Raw genomic sequence first — 16,289 nt, forward strand, 5'->3', positions numbered from 1 at the left:
CTTACTTTCCAGAACAGAAATCTGAACATAGCATGAAGCCAAGTTTAAAATTCATGTTTCATTTTGTTGACATATTAGAGTCAAATACAGGCCTATCACTGCATAAATCAGAAAATATTTTCAAAAGCCAGAACAAACAAACAATCTCCATGTTTTTTTAGGAATAAAATGTTAAACTAGGCAAATTATATATATAAAATTTTGAACTGCCCTAGTTCATTGGTGGCTATTAAGGGAAAACTTGAAAGCTCCAGTTCTCGTTTATTGTAATTGCATGAAAAGAGGTATATTATAAACTAGTATAGTATTCAAAATGTCTCCATTTGTGTTCCACCGAGGAAAGAAAGTGTTTGAAACAAAATGAGAGTGAGTAAATGATAACAGAAGTTTAATTTTTGGGTGTCATATCCCTTTAAGAACTAGTAAAATAATAGCCCATTTCTTTCAGAAGAAGAACTGGTTTAACCAGAAACCTGCAACACACAATCATGTATGACAGCACCAGGAAATGTTTAATAATGGTAATACAACCTCTAAGTTGCATTATGAAGGTCATAAGATCGTATTACTGAAGGACATGTAAATAAAACAAGATCACATTTTCATATTTACAAAATTGAACATCTCCACAAAACATCAAACTTCTTTACATACAAGCAAAAATGCCAGAAAGAGTCATTCATATTCTCGTGTGTATGTGTGCATGTCTGTAAGTGTGTTTGTGCGAGAAAGAGAAAATGAAAGAGAGCACAAGACTGTCAATCCAGTGTCCTTTTCAGGAATTCCACCAGCAGATGTTGTGGAAAACCAAAATCCAGCTGGACTATCACATACCCCTGTACATTCACAATAAAAAAAATGTAAAAAAAAAAAAAAAAAGACAACAATGTAACCGTTTAAAGTGTTGAAATGATTATTTTCTTTGATATCATACATTATGACTGCAAAATACAAGTTAAGATATTTTCAGACCTTAAGTGCTAGTGTAATATACTCACATCCTGAGATAAAACTTCAGGATTGATGATGTCAAAGAGATAAAGCCCCTGTTCATCCATCAAAGTGGTTAAATCTGGCTCCAGGTCTGAGGGGAGAGATGAAATATGATGTAAGGATATAGAAACACATGATTTAAACTGCTTGGTTACGGTGGCCACACTTACATGATATGACTTTGGGGATTCCTATCTTTTCCACAGCTTCCTGTAGATAAACTTTCAAGCTGTCCGCCATCTTAGAGGAAGTCATATAACATTTATGGTGATAAAGTAGGTGATGTATGAAATAAAAAATAAATAAATTTATTCTCACCTCAGTGGTTCCTTCTGATATGGAGACTTTTGCTATAGAGATACTACAATTGTCACAAAACAGAAAAGAAAACTTTAAATCAGGGATATGAAACTGAAATTCTTTTTTTTTCATGTGATTGTGTAGAATCTGTCTTTATACAGTACATCCTGTATGACTTACCGCTCTGCAGTGGCTTTCAGAATCAGATTCTTCTCTGCATATGAGGCTTTTACAACAACTGTCACATCCTGTAAGCACATAAACCATTGAAAACCCAACATCTATCTATCTATCTATCTATCTGTTCATGTGCTTGTATTATGGTATGGCTCTTAATGTGCGTTAGCTTACGGTCTCAAAATAAAGTACAGGCACATCTTGACTATCCAGTAAGAGCTCAACTCCAGCCACAGCTCTGACAGATGTGCCCTCTGTGGTGGTCCACAAGTGCGGAACTGACACACTCCTCGCCTTTAACATTGAACCCTCGGAGGACAGCCACTAAAGAGAATGTAAAAAGCCGCCATCACCCTTCCACAAACACGCAGGTGCTAGTTTGAAATGGCAGGTGGTGTTGCTTCATGTGGAAAACATTTATTTGCATGTTCCAGTGGCAGTCAATAAAATGTGACAGTCATTTCCTCCCCTTTGTGCAGTTTGAATATTCGTAATGAGTGTTTTAGTACCTTGTTCAACAATTCAGGCCTGGCTGAGGACAGCTCTGTCTGAAACAGATCCTGTAAAATATACAGACACATGCTTACATGTCGTAGTACCAAAAATCCCCAAATTCATTGCCAATGCAAATCCAATGCAAAAAAGGTCCTTTTACCTTTTTCATGTTTTTTTGTCATTTAGATACAAAAACTATATGCTCAAAAGCACCCTCTACAGTTTAAAAGCATTTATTATACACTCTAATAATACACTCATAATACACTCTAAAAAATGCTGGGTTAAAAACAGCCCAAGTTGGGTTGAAAATGGAAACAAGCGATTGGGTTGTTTTAACCCAGTGGTTGGGTTAAATGTTTGCCCAACCCGCTGGGTAGTTTTATTTAACTCAACTATCATTTAAAAAATAAATTATTGCTTGCTTAAACCCAAAATATGTTGGAAATAAACACTTATTAATATGTTTAATAAATGAACATTTATTAATAAGTTTAATGAATAATAATTAAACAATAAACAATTATTAATTTGCTTATTAATAAATGCACACCTTTTGATTATTATTGTTGCCTCTAGTAATTATGTCTCTGATTTTTAATTTCCAACCTATTTTGGGTTCATTTTAAGCCAGTCATATATTAATTTTTAAACAATAGTTGGGCTAAATAAAACTGCCCAGCACGTTAGGCAAACAATTAACTCAAACGCTGAGTTAAAACAACCCATTTGATTGGTTTGTCCATTTTCAACCCAACTTGGGTTGTTTTTGACCCAGCTTTTTTTACAGTGTACAAATGGCTCCAACATAGGCTAATATTGAACTAGATCATACTGTGAGTTCTGTTCCAGAGATATTGCGAATAAATCGTCCATCATGGTGTGCGGCACCCATCATTGGGTCTAGAAGCCCATCGGAGATCCAGAAGCAAAGCATGCGGTTCTCAGTCAGTTGGGAGGGGTTGAACACAGAGGTGCTGAGGTCTGAGGTCACATTATTAGATGTAACCAAACCCTGTTTCAGAAGAACAACATAAGTAACCACATAAAAATGCATTTGTTTGAACACAATTTTTAATAATAAAATCTTTATAATCAGACCTTATGGTATGATTCAATATAATTAGATTTGATGATGGGGGAGGAGGTCACAGAGATGTCTACACCGATGTTCCCATCACTAAGAAATTGCTCTGCGCAGACAGAGAGAGATGTTACATCAATGCAGAGCAGACACACACATAACATAACCACAAATTCTTTCATGTAACCACTGTCGAAAGAAGGGCATATGAGAGCTCTGCATTTTACCTGCTTGCTCCTGTATGAAGTCTGCAAGTATGTTGGCCACATTGTTTATTTCCTTACAGATCTGTTAGTGAGAAAGGAAAACCAAATCCTTTAGGTAAATGGTTGGAAGCTCTACTAATGGAGGGTATAAGTCACATAATATGAATTACTCTGCTCAGATCTAATGCTCTGTTTGACCACAGAGCATATTGGAGCACACCCAGCTAACAAAAATATGTTATAAGAAGATTTTGCTAACATTCCCATTAGGTTATGATTTTTTTTTTATGTGCAAACATTATGTGAATGTTACTTCTGAATGTTCTCTAAACATTCTGAAAGTAATATTTAAAAAAAAAAATGTTTCAGAAACAAAAAGATCCATGAACAATGTTTAAATAATGTTTTTGTTCTTATGTTTTGAGAACCAGAAAACTCATCATGGATCAGGAAACTAGACACACTCACCTGTGACTTTACTACTAACTTCACTGTGAAAGTCACAATATCTGTGAACATTCTTTTCAGCCACCCGGGTCTGCACACAGACAAAACCAGAATCATTTAAATGCTTTTGCAAAAGAGCAGTGCTTAGCGGTGATCTCCTGGAAGTGCTCTTTACTCATAAGCAAAGACTTTGACCTAGATATAAATCAAAACCTAGCTTATAAAAAGGTCATTTGTAGAGTTCTGATCACTATTGTGTCTCATTAATGTGAAATGTTGAACTCACTCTCTGTCTCCCTGCAGGAGCAGCTTCAGTTTGTGAAATGTGAGGTAACAGTCTGATGTGTCTGCAGCCACTTTGCCCTTCCCACAGTCTGACACACAAACACATCTCTTTTCAGACAATAACTAGTACAGCGAATTTCAATTCAGGATTAAGTAAGTAATGTCAAACAGAGCTGCCTAAACAAACAGAATGGGACTCACATAGTTTTGGGTTGATGACCAGGTCAATTTGTGACTCAACTTCAAAATCCACTGACTGTTTCAGGCTGAGTCTGTATAAGAAAGAACATGGCAATGATACTCTGATTCAAATTTATATTTATTTTACTGTTGTGTTAGAAAGAAAGACAAACAAAGCAACAATAAATAGTATTTGCCACAATGTTTCATGACTTTAAAGTTTTAGAGGCACAAATTCCATGTAAAAAAAAAAAAAAAAAAAATTATTCAGACACTTTGACCTGACCATGTTTTGCTTAAGTGTTATCTGGCATAATTAAGATTAATTTTTTTTAACTATAGTGAATAAACTGTATTAATGAATGAAATGTTCAAGGTGTCTGAATAAATTTTGGTTTGACTGTATATATAGTTTAATAATAATGAAATTCAGCAATATTACAAACTAACATTGCATATTAGCTCATATTGAGTGACAGCTCAATCTTCTGACAGCCAGACATTTTTGCTTTTTTAATGAATTATGATTTTTTGCATAATAATTTTTGATGTCCATTTAATGCTTATTTCTATTAAATTACCAAAAAAAAAATCATGGTTTTACATTTTATTTAGACATGATTTTTTTTATGAATTTTGCAAACTTCATAAAAAATATAAAGAAAATAAAACAGCTCATATAATATTTAGTCTTACTTCCTGAGGTTCATGATCAAATTTTCTGAAGGCTGAACACCTTCTTTCACAGACCATTTGTTGAAAATAAATATATCTTAATTTTCCTGTTTTGACTTAAAAAAAAAAAAAAAAAAAAAAAAAAAACAGAACTGTGATGCTGTGTCTGAAATAAGTGTATGTAATTTTATTATAGGCTAACTGGAAGAAACCTTGAAGTTAAACAAAAGACCAATGTTTTACAAAAACATATGTAGAGCACGGGTTTAAACCACAGCTGTGCTATTGCAGAAACCTGACCTTGATATGGGGTAATAAATAGAAACACTCACAGCCAGCTGCCATATCCATAGTTGATGGTCCCTTTAAATACAGCCGACACGTTTGAAATGGAGATCCCAATTCCTTCATTCTCTTTCAGCTCAAACTCACTCTTTCCAATGGAAAGGTTATGGATCTCTAGGCTGTGGGTGATGTGGGAAAGAAGAGTGTCATAAGATACTGAATGTAACACAGAACATGTAAACAACTGCAGGTGTTCCTTACTTGTGGAATCCATATTGCACTGTCCCAAAGCCTATTGATCGCTCTCCCTCTACGCTGGGATATCTGGCATGCTGAAAAGCGGCCTGTATGACTTCAGTAGTCTTCTCATTCACTGAGGAATCAAAGCAGGGAGATGTTTATTCTCTAGTCCAGGGTTTCCCAAACTCAGGGAACTGCATAGAGTGTATGAGTTGATGAGAAGCTTATAATAAAATCATAAACATTTAAAATTAATTTATTTTAAAATTAAAACAAACAATAATTTAAAACACAAACTATTTTTTTTTTTTTTTTTTTTTTTAATTTTGATTGTTTACCTGAATATTTTATTCATTAATCAACATCAGAGAACCGTGAACAAGTGTGTTGTTAAATTATTGAAATATTAGATTGAATTTCAGGGGGTGCTTCAATTAAATATTTTAAGTTAAAGTGGTTCGGCTGACAAAAAAAGTTTTTGCAATTCCTTCATGCCATTTGGAGTGTAAAGTAGACTAATGGACTTAGCTCAACTTGCCATGTTCATGAGAAAAGTAGCAATGTCCAGTTTGAGAAGTCTCAACCTCCATAACAGTTTTAAAACTTACCACCTGTTTCTAGTCATTGCAATAGCATGGAAAAAAGTGACCAGGACAATTGTCAAAAGATCTCTTTTGTGTTCCACAGAAAAAGAAAGTTGTATTATTTGACACAGCATAAGGGTGAGTAATGATGTCAGAGTTTTTTTTTTTTTTTTGGGTGAACTTTCCCCTAAAAAATAAACCCTAACCTCAAGCTTAGTATTGACTACAACTCTAGGCCTTGTTTCTTTCTTTCTTTAGTTATATTATACCATTATTTTGTATGAATGAATTCTACTGCAAAATAATGAATATCAAAACATATACTCTTACAAATAAGGTCTGACTATATAGTACAGAAATCAATGAGAGCGTACTTACAGACTACAGCTGCGGGATAGGTGAGTCTACAAACAACTCCTGTAAACCTGTAGGCAGAGAGAGGATCCAGACAACAACTACTTATTTTGACCAGAGCGAGAAAAAGGAGCAGCGATTTACTCCTCTCCATCTCAACAAAGTCTGAATGGACACAGATGAGCCTCTGTCTCTTAATGTTATTAGGGCTTCTCTTTCAAAAGAGCTGTTTTCTTTCAGCAAGTATCTGAGGAGGAGGGACAGATTCAGAGGTAGGCTCAGAGGAAGAGGGGGTGGACATTGCCTGTAATGTTTGATTTGCAGTGCCCCTCTTCTGGAGAACAGAAGAGAACATGCAAATGCCCCTGAGGTCGACTAGCACATGTTGCTCAAGGTTACTGGAGGACAGTAAACGGTGCATAGGGATGTTTTCTTTGTTTTTCTGGACATTCTGCTGTACAAGACAAATAAGAGATATGGCCACAGGACAGAGTGGACAAGAGCAGGTCAAAGTCCATAGGGGTGGACAAGCTCTTATGCAGAGGTGTAAAGTGCCGATAGAACACCCTGAAACTCTCCTGGAAATGGATAGTTATGTAGATAAAATGACAGAAATTGATCTGAAGTCATCACCACAGTCAACAGGAAGTGGCTTTAGAAAGGAAAAGGTTATACAAAACGAGTTATGATGCTTACCAGATGTGAGGCAACAGACAGTCGAGTATGCTTAGACATACATATTAATCGGTCCACGATGGGTTTTTGTGTAGTTGAGCTATAGAGTTCAACGGTCTGTCCAAATAAACCAAAACTGTGACACTTGTAGCCTATGTATTTTGGGACTCTTAGTTTGAAGTTTTCTGTTCCGTTTTTGCCTCGTTTCATTTTTCCTGTTTAGTTCCTGTTTCATTGGTTGTCATAGTTATTCAGTGTTTAATTGATTAGTCTCACTAACCTGTCTCTCATTGCCACTGTGTAGCCTCTTTAATGTATCAATTTCAATATTATCAATCAGCATGTGGCTAAAGATAAAACCTAAAAATGAATTCACATCATTCCTGACGAGCCTGCTGCGTTTTGAATTATGGGTGGCACTTCCGGTTTGGGGAACTTCCATTCAAAAGGACTGAAACGAATAATTTCAAATTCAAACATAAGGTTGCCCTAGGCTACAAACAATTAAAGCTTATCCGTCAGTTTGACTGAATGAGCGGTCAATTTTCCTTCATGTTTTATTTTCAGACATTATGAGAATAACGTAACGCTTGGTATTTTAACGTGACACCATGATATTTTTCCCCCTTTGCATTTTTCGCTGTAATACTATGAAAAAGGACAACATATACTGCACATTTGTGGTCTGTTCTCCCGATTTAATTTACAATATATCCCATTAATAATTCACTGGAATGCACGAAGAATTTCTCGGTTTTTCTCCTCAAATCCTCACGTCTCTTTCCAGGTTTGTTTTCACAGGTAAATACAATTTATTATCTGTCCAAATGACGGAAATCACTTTGAAATTGTATCATGCAATGCCGAAGTTAATTAACATTTTTGATTAAGGCAACGTATGGTACATATAGATATTACTACAGTGATATTTAACCCGTTATTGCTGTGGAAAGTACCTTGTTGATGCTTTTACTCTTTTGAATGTTCTTTTAATAGTTCGATGGTTTAAGGGTGAGTAGAATAATGTCATCTCAATGTACCCAGTTTAAAAAAAAACAAACAAAAAAAACGTATTATTGCGTTCATAGATCGAACATTTCACTGATTGTTTACAGATTAACGGAAATTATACCCATAATTCGCGCAAAGCGTCATGAGGCGTAGGAATAAGTTTTATAAGAAAAGCCAAAAAAATAAAATCACCAGAAAACCTGCACTACTCAAACAGAATGCAACTCATATTTCTATTAAACTCCATCAAAGAATTTCAAAATGAAATTGAAACAAAGCTGTTTATTTCTTTTTTTCATTTTCTGGTACAAAGAGGCTTATCTTAATAATGTTAATAAACAAAGCTATTTTATACATCAAATTAAATGACAGCAATGCTACAGTGTTGATAAATACCAAATTAAAAACTTATTTTTTAGTCTCTCAGAAGTATACCTCTCTTAATTTCTGTCCCCCACTCTTGCAGATACCAAAGTGCAGTTCCTTCATGTAAAGAAGGTGCAAAATTGAAATGAAGTTCATTCGCCTTTGTTTCATCCCGAGGTCAACAACAAACACTTCGCTGCTCATTGAATTGCAAATTCTGCTCAAACTACTTGAACGCATACCAAACCTTCTTCATAAATATTAACATTACTCATTGCACAGGTTGAAGACAATTAAAAAAAGAGAACATGTAAGCATATTGCATAAACAACATTAGCTTCAAAGTGCCACAAATGCATTCTCCCAAGCACCCTCCCATCTATTCATGCACTTAGAACAAAATCAATGTATGGCCTTCGTTGTCCATTATACTAGAACTTTAATAAAATAATCCCATGAGTTTAATCCTTGGATCACTCATCGTAGAGCACTTCAAGAGAATGAAGTCGTGGTGACAGAAGCCTATATAAGAGGATCAGGCCAGGAGACCGATACCATTGATTCCAGCCGATGTGGTTTATCTAAAGTGCTAAGCAAAAACTGTCCAGCAATATTTACAACTCCATGTCCATGTTTATGCAGAATGTGCAACCAATGGTCACATAGACAAAGGACTGGAAAGTGCTACCATCTCTAGTACTTGTAGCCTTCGTGTATAATGTCCAGTCTAAATGGTCAGGCCAAGGGCTCTGGAGTCCAGTTTTGTTGCTTCTCTCCGACTGCTTCTGGATCAGTTTGCAATGCCCTGTGGAGCCTCAGGTACCAGAGAAGCAAAAAAGGCTTTGAAAAATACCCAGGCTGTCCATAGGAGATGTGGTCTAACTGGGGGAACAGGAACTGCTGTCATGGCGGGTTCAACAACTTCAGCATCCTCCACTTCAGCAGGGGGTGGCACCTTCAGGACAAAATGAGAATTATTAAATCACATACATGCCTACACACACTACTTATCCAAGTATAACTAATTCTTCACTTAGGCCTAGTTCACACGTACACAGGTATTTTTATAAATGGAGCTTTTCCTGCTTCGTAAAAAAAAAAAAAAATCTCATCCACACAAGCATGGTTAAAAAACAAAAAAAAAACAAAATCTCTGTCCACATGAAAACGCAAAAAAAAACATGCTATGAAGCGCTGTTAAGAGCATGCCAAACCAACAGGTGGCGATATAACCCCAACCCTAAAGCCATGTTGGCCAATCAGAAGCCTGAAAAAAGCTTATTACTGGATATATATATATATATATATAAACTGTGCATAGAGACAGAGCGCATTTAGGCCACACCCGGCAAGTTTTTATAAGCTACCATACAATAAAAGCCAGCCTTTAAGGAGACAAAAGTGGATACAGGCAATAAGACGTGAAGCATCAGCAGGAAGAATGGGTAAACTGGGGGTAAATTTTAGTTTCTCAATATATCTTCTCCTCTCAGGTTCACATAGGGTGGTGAAATAATCCTTTGACATGGTTAAAAATAATGAATGTTTTTTTATTTTTAGCATATCCTGTCGCCGATTACGTTTCCCTCCAGTGGTAGTATGTAAGTAATATGACACGTTGCGCTGTCTCAATTGCCTGTATCCACTTTTGTGTCCTTAAATGCTTGTTTTTTTTTTTGAGTCCACAGCTTATAAAAACTGAGTTCTGTTTTTTTTTTTAGCTTGTTTGCTGTACACCTTGTCACATAGCAGTTTTTAGACATTGTTCTGTTTTTTTGTTATACGTCAGAAATGACAAGGAGGCAGCTTCTCGCAATACAAAGTCAATGGAGAGGGTTGGCTCAGTCAACACCCGGTGGGTGTGGTGGGTCGCTCTGTCTCTATGTATCTGTATACATGTTATAAGCCTTGTTAGCTCAGTTATTAGCAGCAATATTTTGGCTACATCCTTCATTGCAGACTCGCCTCATGTAAACAAAGGAGACAGCAGCACACAATCCGATGTCAAATAAAAGAAATAGCAGCGACGTAACAAACCAAAATTTCCGGTTTCACTAGCTACACGACAACACTGCAACCTGAAAATCTTTCTGAAAATCTTCACCCTGGCAGGAGTTTTCAAAAAAGTTTGGTTTCAGTGACCTGATACTGCGTTTGCGTGTGGATGAACAGCCAAACCACACAGAAAAAGCTGCGGTTTTGAAAACACCCGTGTTCGCGTGGACAGGGCCTTATTTTCTTTCTTAAAAAGAAACTATGACTCACTGGTTCTGGATGTCTCTGCTCATTTTGGTTCTGCTGGTTCTGTATGACCTCTGGTGCTGGCTGATTGTGAGGCCTGGCTTGGGGTCTCCGTCTAAAAGGAAACCAGCCTGCTGTGTGTCTGAAAGAGAGAAAAAAAAAAAAAAAACATAAGAATAGCTACAAAAAGGCATTCAGGCCTCCATGAGCTCCATTTCCATTAAAATAACACCATTTATTTTAAAATAGTCAGCCATTAGCACCTCAACTCTGCTCATTCATACATTACTAAATCACAAGAGGACGCCCAAACTGTTTGTATGGTAGGGTGGGTCAAGATAGGGACACATTAAACACCCTCAGATCAAGCTAATGATTGCTGGAGTGCTACACACTAGTCTTCAGAGCAGTCAAACTGCCATGTTTGCAGAGATAAAGTATCACAAGTTAATTTTACCAGTCTGAAACCCTCAGTTATAACACCTGGTGATCAACAAAATAAGTCCCAGAATGCCACCTACCAATCTGCAGTCATGTACAGGCAGATGTTTCTTTCTGATCAGAGAGAACCCTGCGTCCTTCTGCTCATTTTAGCTTGCGTAAGCTACTCATTCCTTTCATATTGCTCAGGAATGCATGCGTGTTAGTTTGTACACTGACCAATGGCTCAAAGCCTGAAGTTATATAACTGAGGGTGTATCTGTGTTTACAGACTCTATCAAGAGTCCATAAACGGGTCTCAGACTTGCATTTTTCCACTGACGTGGATAAAACAACATACTAAAACACTCAAAACGAGATACCTGCTCTATAATTAAGTGACGCCGCAACACAAAACATACAGTGCTACCAAACAGCCTGATTTCTGAATGAATGACTCATTTGGGGTGCTTCATTTTTGAGAATCAAAAACATACAGCACAACCAGTGTATTCCAATTCCCCAAACAAACGGTTCTTATGAACTTGTTCTTTTTAGCGAATCAAAAAAATTCAGTGCGACCAATCAAGTGTAGTCAAATTCCCTAAACAAATAACTTATATGAACCAGTTCTTTTTAGTGAATCAAAAACATACAGTGCGAACTTCAACTCATTCTTTTTAGTGAAGTCCAACTGCCGAAACAAATGACTCTTATGAACTGATTCTTTAGTGAATCAAAAACATACAGCGTGACCAGTGTAGTCCAATTCCAGAACAAATGACTCAAAAACACTTACCACATGTTTCTGAATATTATGTATACAAAATTACAAAATAAACGTTTGGTGTTTAGTTTAAACTTACAGGTACATAATAATCAGGCTGCTCATGACCAGGATGAAGCGGCTCATGCTGGAATAGTAGTAGACAATGGTCAGGAAGACACCCAATCGGGATGCCGTGTACACCCAATCCAGCCAGTCACGGTTCATGTCCTCCTCATCTTCCATCACAGGGCCACCCTGGGCATTCATTCGCAAATTCTGATTGGCTCCCTCTGGGTTGATGAATGCAGGACCTGGGGCGTTCTGATTGGCTGGCAGGTTGTTGATGGGACCTTGATTGGGTAAAGCTGCAGGTACAGCGGCTTGATGAGGGCCGACAGGCAGCGAGGAAGCAGCGGCAGGGGCAGCCATCGGAGTGGAGGCGGCTGCTGTCATGGCAGCGTGACTGAAACAAACATCACAATATAAAAAACAGTTAGATGTTTCATTCACAGGTTGTACAACAGTCTGATAGGCCTGAATATAGTATGGCTGCACGAGTAATCTTAAACCAAAATCGTGATGTGGCGATTATTAAATCGCAAAGGCTGCGATTTAAATAAATAACTATATACTCTGCATGTTTCAGAGCTGTGTTCTATAAATGTATAATGGTATAATGTTTGAAAATGAAGAAATTAAGACAGCCATAAATATTAGTTTTTGTACTTTATTCATTTTTCAATTTTTCAATTTTTTTTTTTACAGTGAAATATTACAATAGTACTACATTTCTTATTTTGTTTGAACTAGTGCTCCTTGCGTGGTGTTCAGAAATTACCATTTAAAAAAAAAAAAAAAAATGAAATGTACTATATTTTAGTTCAATAATATTTTTTATTTAATATTTTGTATTTTTAAGGGATTTTATTGTACTAAAGTATATTTATGCAGCAGTTATAATCCATTTATTACCCGTAACTAGTTTGAGCATAGGCTTGAAAATGAAATTTCCAACTTCAACGGTCATAAATCTTGAGTGCTTTGGAGTACAGATGTAAGTTTGGTCTCTTTTTAAAGAAGACATTTGACATATTGCGGAAAAAAGTAAAAAAAAAATTAAATTAAAAAAGTAAACTTAAAAGTTAAAGAAGTTTAACTTACTGTTATGAAAAATGCACAAAAACACCATTTTCAATTTTTATATGAAAATCAAAGCCATAATAAATCTAAAAGTTGTGCTCCAAATTTGATGTTGGTATCTCAAAAATGAGCTTTTAGTGAGATTTTGTTTGGGCGCAGTACCAAACGTTTCCACTAGAAGAAATTAATTTCCCATTAATTTCCAATGCGGTCATTTTTGACTGTGAACAATACAAGTTTGACAATTTTTTTTCAGGACCATTTAACCTTTTCAAATCATGTCCATGATTTTTTTTGTGTTCACATAGCAAGTGCCAAAAACCTTTACCAAGTTTCGTACCATTCCGATGAAGTAAAAAATTCTAAAAAAACAAAAGTTACATTTTTCAGTCAAAAACAACCGAAGAGCACCAGAGGGTTATTAATAATAATAATAATAATAATAATAATAACAATAATACATTTAATAATAAAAAGAAACTGGCCAAATTGTGAGGCCCTACAAACAAGCAAAACCTGGCTTTCGCAATTGGAAAGTACAGTTAAATGTTTTACCTAAATCGTGCAGCCCAACACTGTAGAAGAATGTCTATATAGGTTGTACTTACTATTGCATGTAGTATTGGCGGGCATACATTTGCTGCAACCACAGAAGCTGCTGTGGACTGTAAAGGGAGTACGTGGGGAAGGCTGGATGGGTCATCGTTCCTGTTACAGGCCTGTGAATGAAGGACAAATGTTTAATTAACTAGTAAAAAACATTACACTCACAGTACTGAATCTCAATTTGACAAAAGACAAGAACTCACATAGATGTGTCAGCACTAGTGCCAGGCCAGGCGGCATGACCTCGCTGCCTAAGGCCATCCGTGGAGGGTAAGGAGGTCACAGATGGTCCTGGAGACTCTGGGCTCTGGCTAGCAGTTAGTGGGGAGGGCTGGGAACTCGGCTGCTGTGTAGATGTCACCTACACCAAAGATTTGAGAGAGAAACATATTTGATTTTTGAGCAGGAAAACCAGAACAGGTGCATGAGACACTATGAAACTTCATGTGAAATTTGCCACAGCATTTGGTTTGTACAAGTAAGGATGCAGAAAGGAACAGGAAGTAAGCAGCTGTGTGGTGATATCTCCACCCAACTGAAACAAGCACAGCCTCCCCCTCAGGAACAGTAAACCGCCACATCTCACTTTTAACAAACATACTGTAAGCTGATCAAATATACTGCCTTGGAGCTAAATTCAGGATGTGAAACTTATAAATAAATTGAATGTCTGTCAACTAAATCTTACCACATAGTAAAAGACTAATATAAGCAGTAGATAGGAATAACATACTTTGGGTCTTGCTCCTAGTTGGGGTCTCACAGCACACACCAGGTGAAGAGTGGGCTTGGTATCTGAAGGAACCTGCAGAAAAAAGTTTGAAACAATTGAAAAAAGTGCTAACATGATTTTTTTTAGGTGGCAAAGGCATTCACTGAAGGAACTATCATATTCTGAAAGAGAAAGCTTTGACAGATTGGTTAAACCATGTGACTATCATATTGTTTTCACCTCTGTGTCACGCTTTGATGGCATATAAGTCTATCAGGTGACAGGCTTTCACCATGTAAAAACAAATGCCCCATTTTCAAATGCACAACTCGCTTGAGAGGCTGCTAAGTGTCGTTTCTCTGAGCAGCTTTGAAATCAGACTGACTACAGCACATGGTAAGAGGATCAGGCTGAGGATACAGAACAAGAGGTGTCTGTGGGTCCACCCATTTTAAATTGTTTTTTGCTTTGACATAAACAATGACAAAACGATCAATGTTTTGCCAACACCCTGCCTTTCAGGTCAGCTGAATTTATACACTGAATCTTTACTGTAACCCTGAATTATGTTCTAGGGACACACACAAAAAAAAAATGGCCATGCTTTATTTCTAATAAATTCAGCCATATAATGCTTACAATTATTTTTGATAGATATTTCTGGATGCTACTACTGGTAATGAACAGTATTAAAATTTAATTTAATTAAAGTTTAAATAAAATTGTTTTAAATAACCTACAAATAATAATAAGTTCAAAATATTATTTGTTTAATAAAAAAAGTATATTATTATAAGAATATAATATAAATACATACAGTAATACACATTAAATACAAATAATACATAAAATGTTATCACTCTAAACTATAATAAAAGTTTGAAATCAATTGAACTTCTTTTAAAAATGTAAATATAAAAAATATTATGTTAATAGATGGAATTCAAATATGTTTCTAATTTCATTGTTAGAAACAGGTAAAGATAAAATACTGTAGAAAGTAAACAAGTGTAAGTGTCATGGCAAACTATGTATTACAGGTCTGTTGTTGAAGTCACTTGTCAACCCTGAAATAAAAACTGAAAGCTCCCCATAGATGGCAAATCCCTCACCTTTGAGAAAACATCTCTCATAAGCAGGTTGTCCTGAAGCAGCTTGCCTGAGTAAATGAGTCTCTGGTCTTTCTTGGCCTATAAGAAAATGAGTCCAAACGTCAGATAAGCACATAGAAAATCAGTTTTTGCACCATGATGGTTTAAGTGACAGATGTTTGCGAAAAGTAAAAACACACAAATTCCATGTGTAGGCGTTGCTTCCGTATAATGCAAATAACTACACAGTAGAGGGATATTGTGATAAATGATTAATTAACTAACAATATAAAAGCAGACCAGACCAATGGGGTGGAAATTCATCTTCTGTTTATAGTGTAAATGACAGTAAGATATTTCCTGCATTGCTCAGCCATGCTAGCTAGCTGTGTGTTGTCTGTTGAGGAATGCTGACGGCTCGCTAGATGTAACCCGACACCTATAGGATATAAAAAAGCAATCCAAACCTACCGGGTTGTTGGGGTAAACCTTGGAGAGGTGACATTTGAGGTCTTTTACGGTCCAGTCCACGCGCACTCCCTCGATCAGCTGATCACCGTGAAACTGATTTGGCGTTTTAATAACCAGCGACATCGTCTCTTTATCCGAGACCTTAGAATTTTCCATTTTTTCCTTCTTAATCTGACCAACTAGAACTATATTAATAATCGCATGAAATATATACAGAAATTTTCGAAGACTTCACGATTTGATTAGTCAAAAGAACAATACACGACAAAGGAAGGTAGAGGTTCCTGATTCAAGAAGTTTCGGGCTGCTCATAAGCCATGAAGTATTTGCGTGTGTTGTTTCCAAACACACTGTGGCCGCCTGTGATTGGCTGGAACGAGCTCGTGTTCAGACGTGGAGCCTGTCCTAAAGCCCCACGCACTGCGCAGGCGCACTGAGAAACAGCCATTGGAACTTTTTTTTTTCTTCTTCACGCTGTTTGC

At 36.5% G+C, this 16,289-nt stretch overlaps 2 protein-coding genes across 2 annotated transcripts; both read right to left on the minus strand.

Moving 5' to 3' along the window:
* Positions 1 to 491: 491 nt before the first annotated feature.
* Positions 492 to 6,582, minus strand: cetp (cholesteryl ester transfer protein, plasma). The gene is made up of 16 exons (XM_051869535.1): positions 6,330 to 6,582; positions 5,389 to 5,500; positions 5,175 to 5,306; positions 4,189 to 4,259; positions 3,989 to 4,076; positions 3,724 to 3,793; positions 3,277 to 3,337; positions 3,067 to 3,158; positions 2,801 to 2,980; positions 1,980 to 2,030; positions 1,645 to 1,794; positions 1,474 to 1,541; positions 1,312 to 1,354; positions 1,164 to 1,233; positions 999 to 1,084; positions 492 to 836 (listed from the first exon to the last, which is right to left on the minus strand). The coding sequence occupies exons 1-16, from the start codon at positions 6,457 to 6,459 to the stop codon at positions 759 to 761; spliced, it is 1,482 nt and encodes a 493-aa protein (XP_051725495.1). The 5' UTR covers positions 6,460 to 6,582; the 3' UTR covers positions 492 to 758.
* A 1,671-nt stretch (positions 6,583 to 8,253) lies between these two features.
* On the minus strand, positions 8,254 to 16,158 carry herpud1 (homocysteine-inducible, endoplasmic reticulum stress-inducible, ubiquitin-like domain member 1). The gene is made up of 8 exons (XM_051869537.1): positions 15,808 to 16,158; positions 15,358 to 15,435; positions 14,267 to 14,338; positions 13,737 to 13,894; positions 13,536 to 13,646; positions 11,885 to 12,250; positions 10,623 to 10,740; positions 8,254 to 9,312 (listed from the first exon to the last, which is right to left on the minus strand). The coding sequence occupies exons 1-8, from the start codon at positions 15,961 to 15,963 to the stop codon at positions 9,148 to 9,150; spliced, it is 1,224 nt and encodes a 407-aa protein (XP_051725497.1). The 5' UTR covers positions 15,964 to 16,158; the 3' UTR covers positions 8,254 to 9,147.
* Between the last annotated feature and the right edge of the window lie 131 nt (positions 16,159 to 16,289).

This window comes from Ctenopharyngodon idella, chromosome 18 (genome assembly GCF_019924925.1).
Source record: "Ctenopharyngodon idella isolate HZGC_01 chromosome 18, HZGC01, whole genome shotgun sequence".
Lineage (NCBI taxonomy): Eukaryota > Metazoa > Chordata > Actinopteri > Cypriniformes > Xenocyprididae > Ctenopharyngodon > Ctenopharyngodon idella.

Bases quoted from the DNA above. Each gene is read 5' to 3' on its own strand.
- herpud1 (XM_051869537.1), bottom strand. From the start codon at position 15,963: ATGGAAAATTCTAAGGTCTCGGATAAAGAGACGATGTCGCTGGTTATT. The intron at 15,436-15,807 runs GTAGGTTTGGAT...ATTTTCTTATAG, and splicing joins AGGTTTACCCCAACAACCCG to GCCAAGAAAGACCAGAGACT. The intron at 10,741-11,884 runs GTAAGTTTAAAC...TCTCTCTTTCAG, and splicing joins AGCCTGATTATTATGTACCT to ACACACAGCAGGCTGGTTTC.
- cetp (XM_051869535.1), bottom strand. From the start codon at position 6,459: ATGGAGAGGAGTAAATCGCTGCTCCTTTTTCTCGCTCTGGTCAAAATA. The intron at 3,338-3,723 runs GTGAGTGTGTCT...TCTCACTAACAG, and splicing joins AGTTAGTAGTAAAGTCACAG to ATCTGTAAGGAAATAAACAA. The intron at 3,159-3,276 runs GTAAAATGCAGA...CTGTCTGCGCAG, and splicing joins CTTCATACAGGAGCAAGCAG to AGCAATTTCTTAGTGATGGG.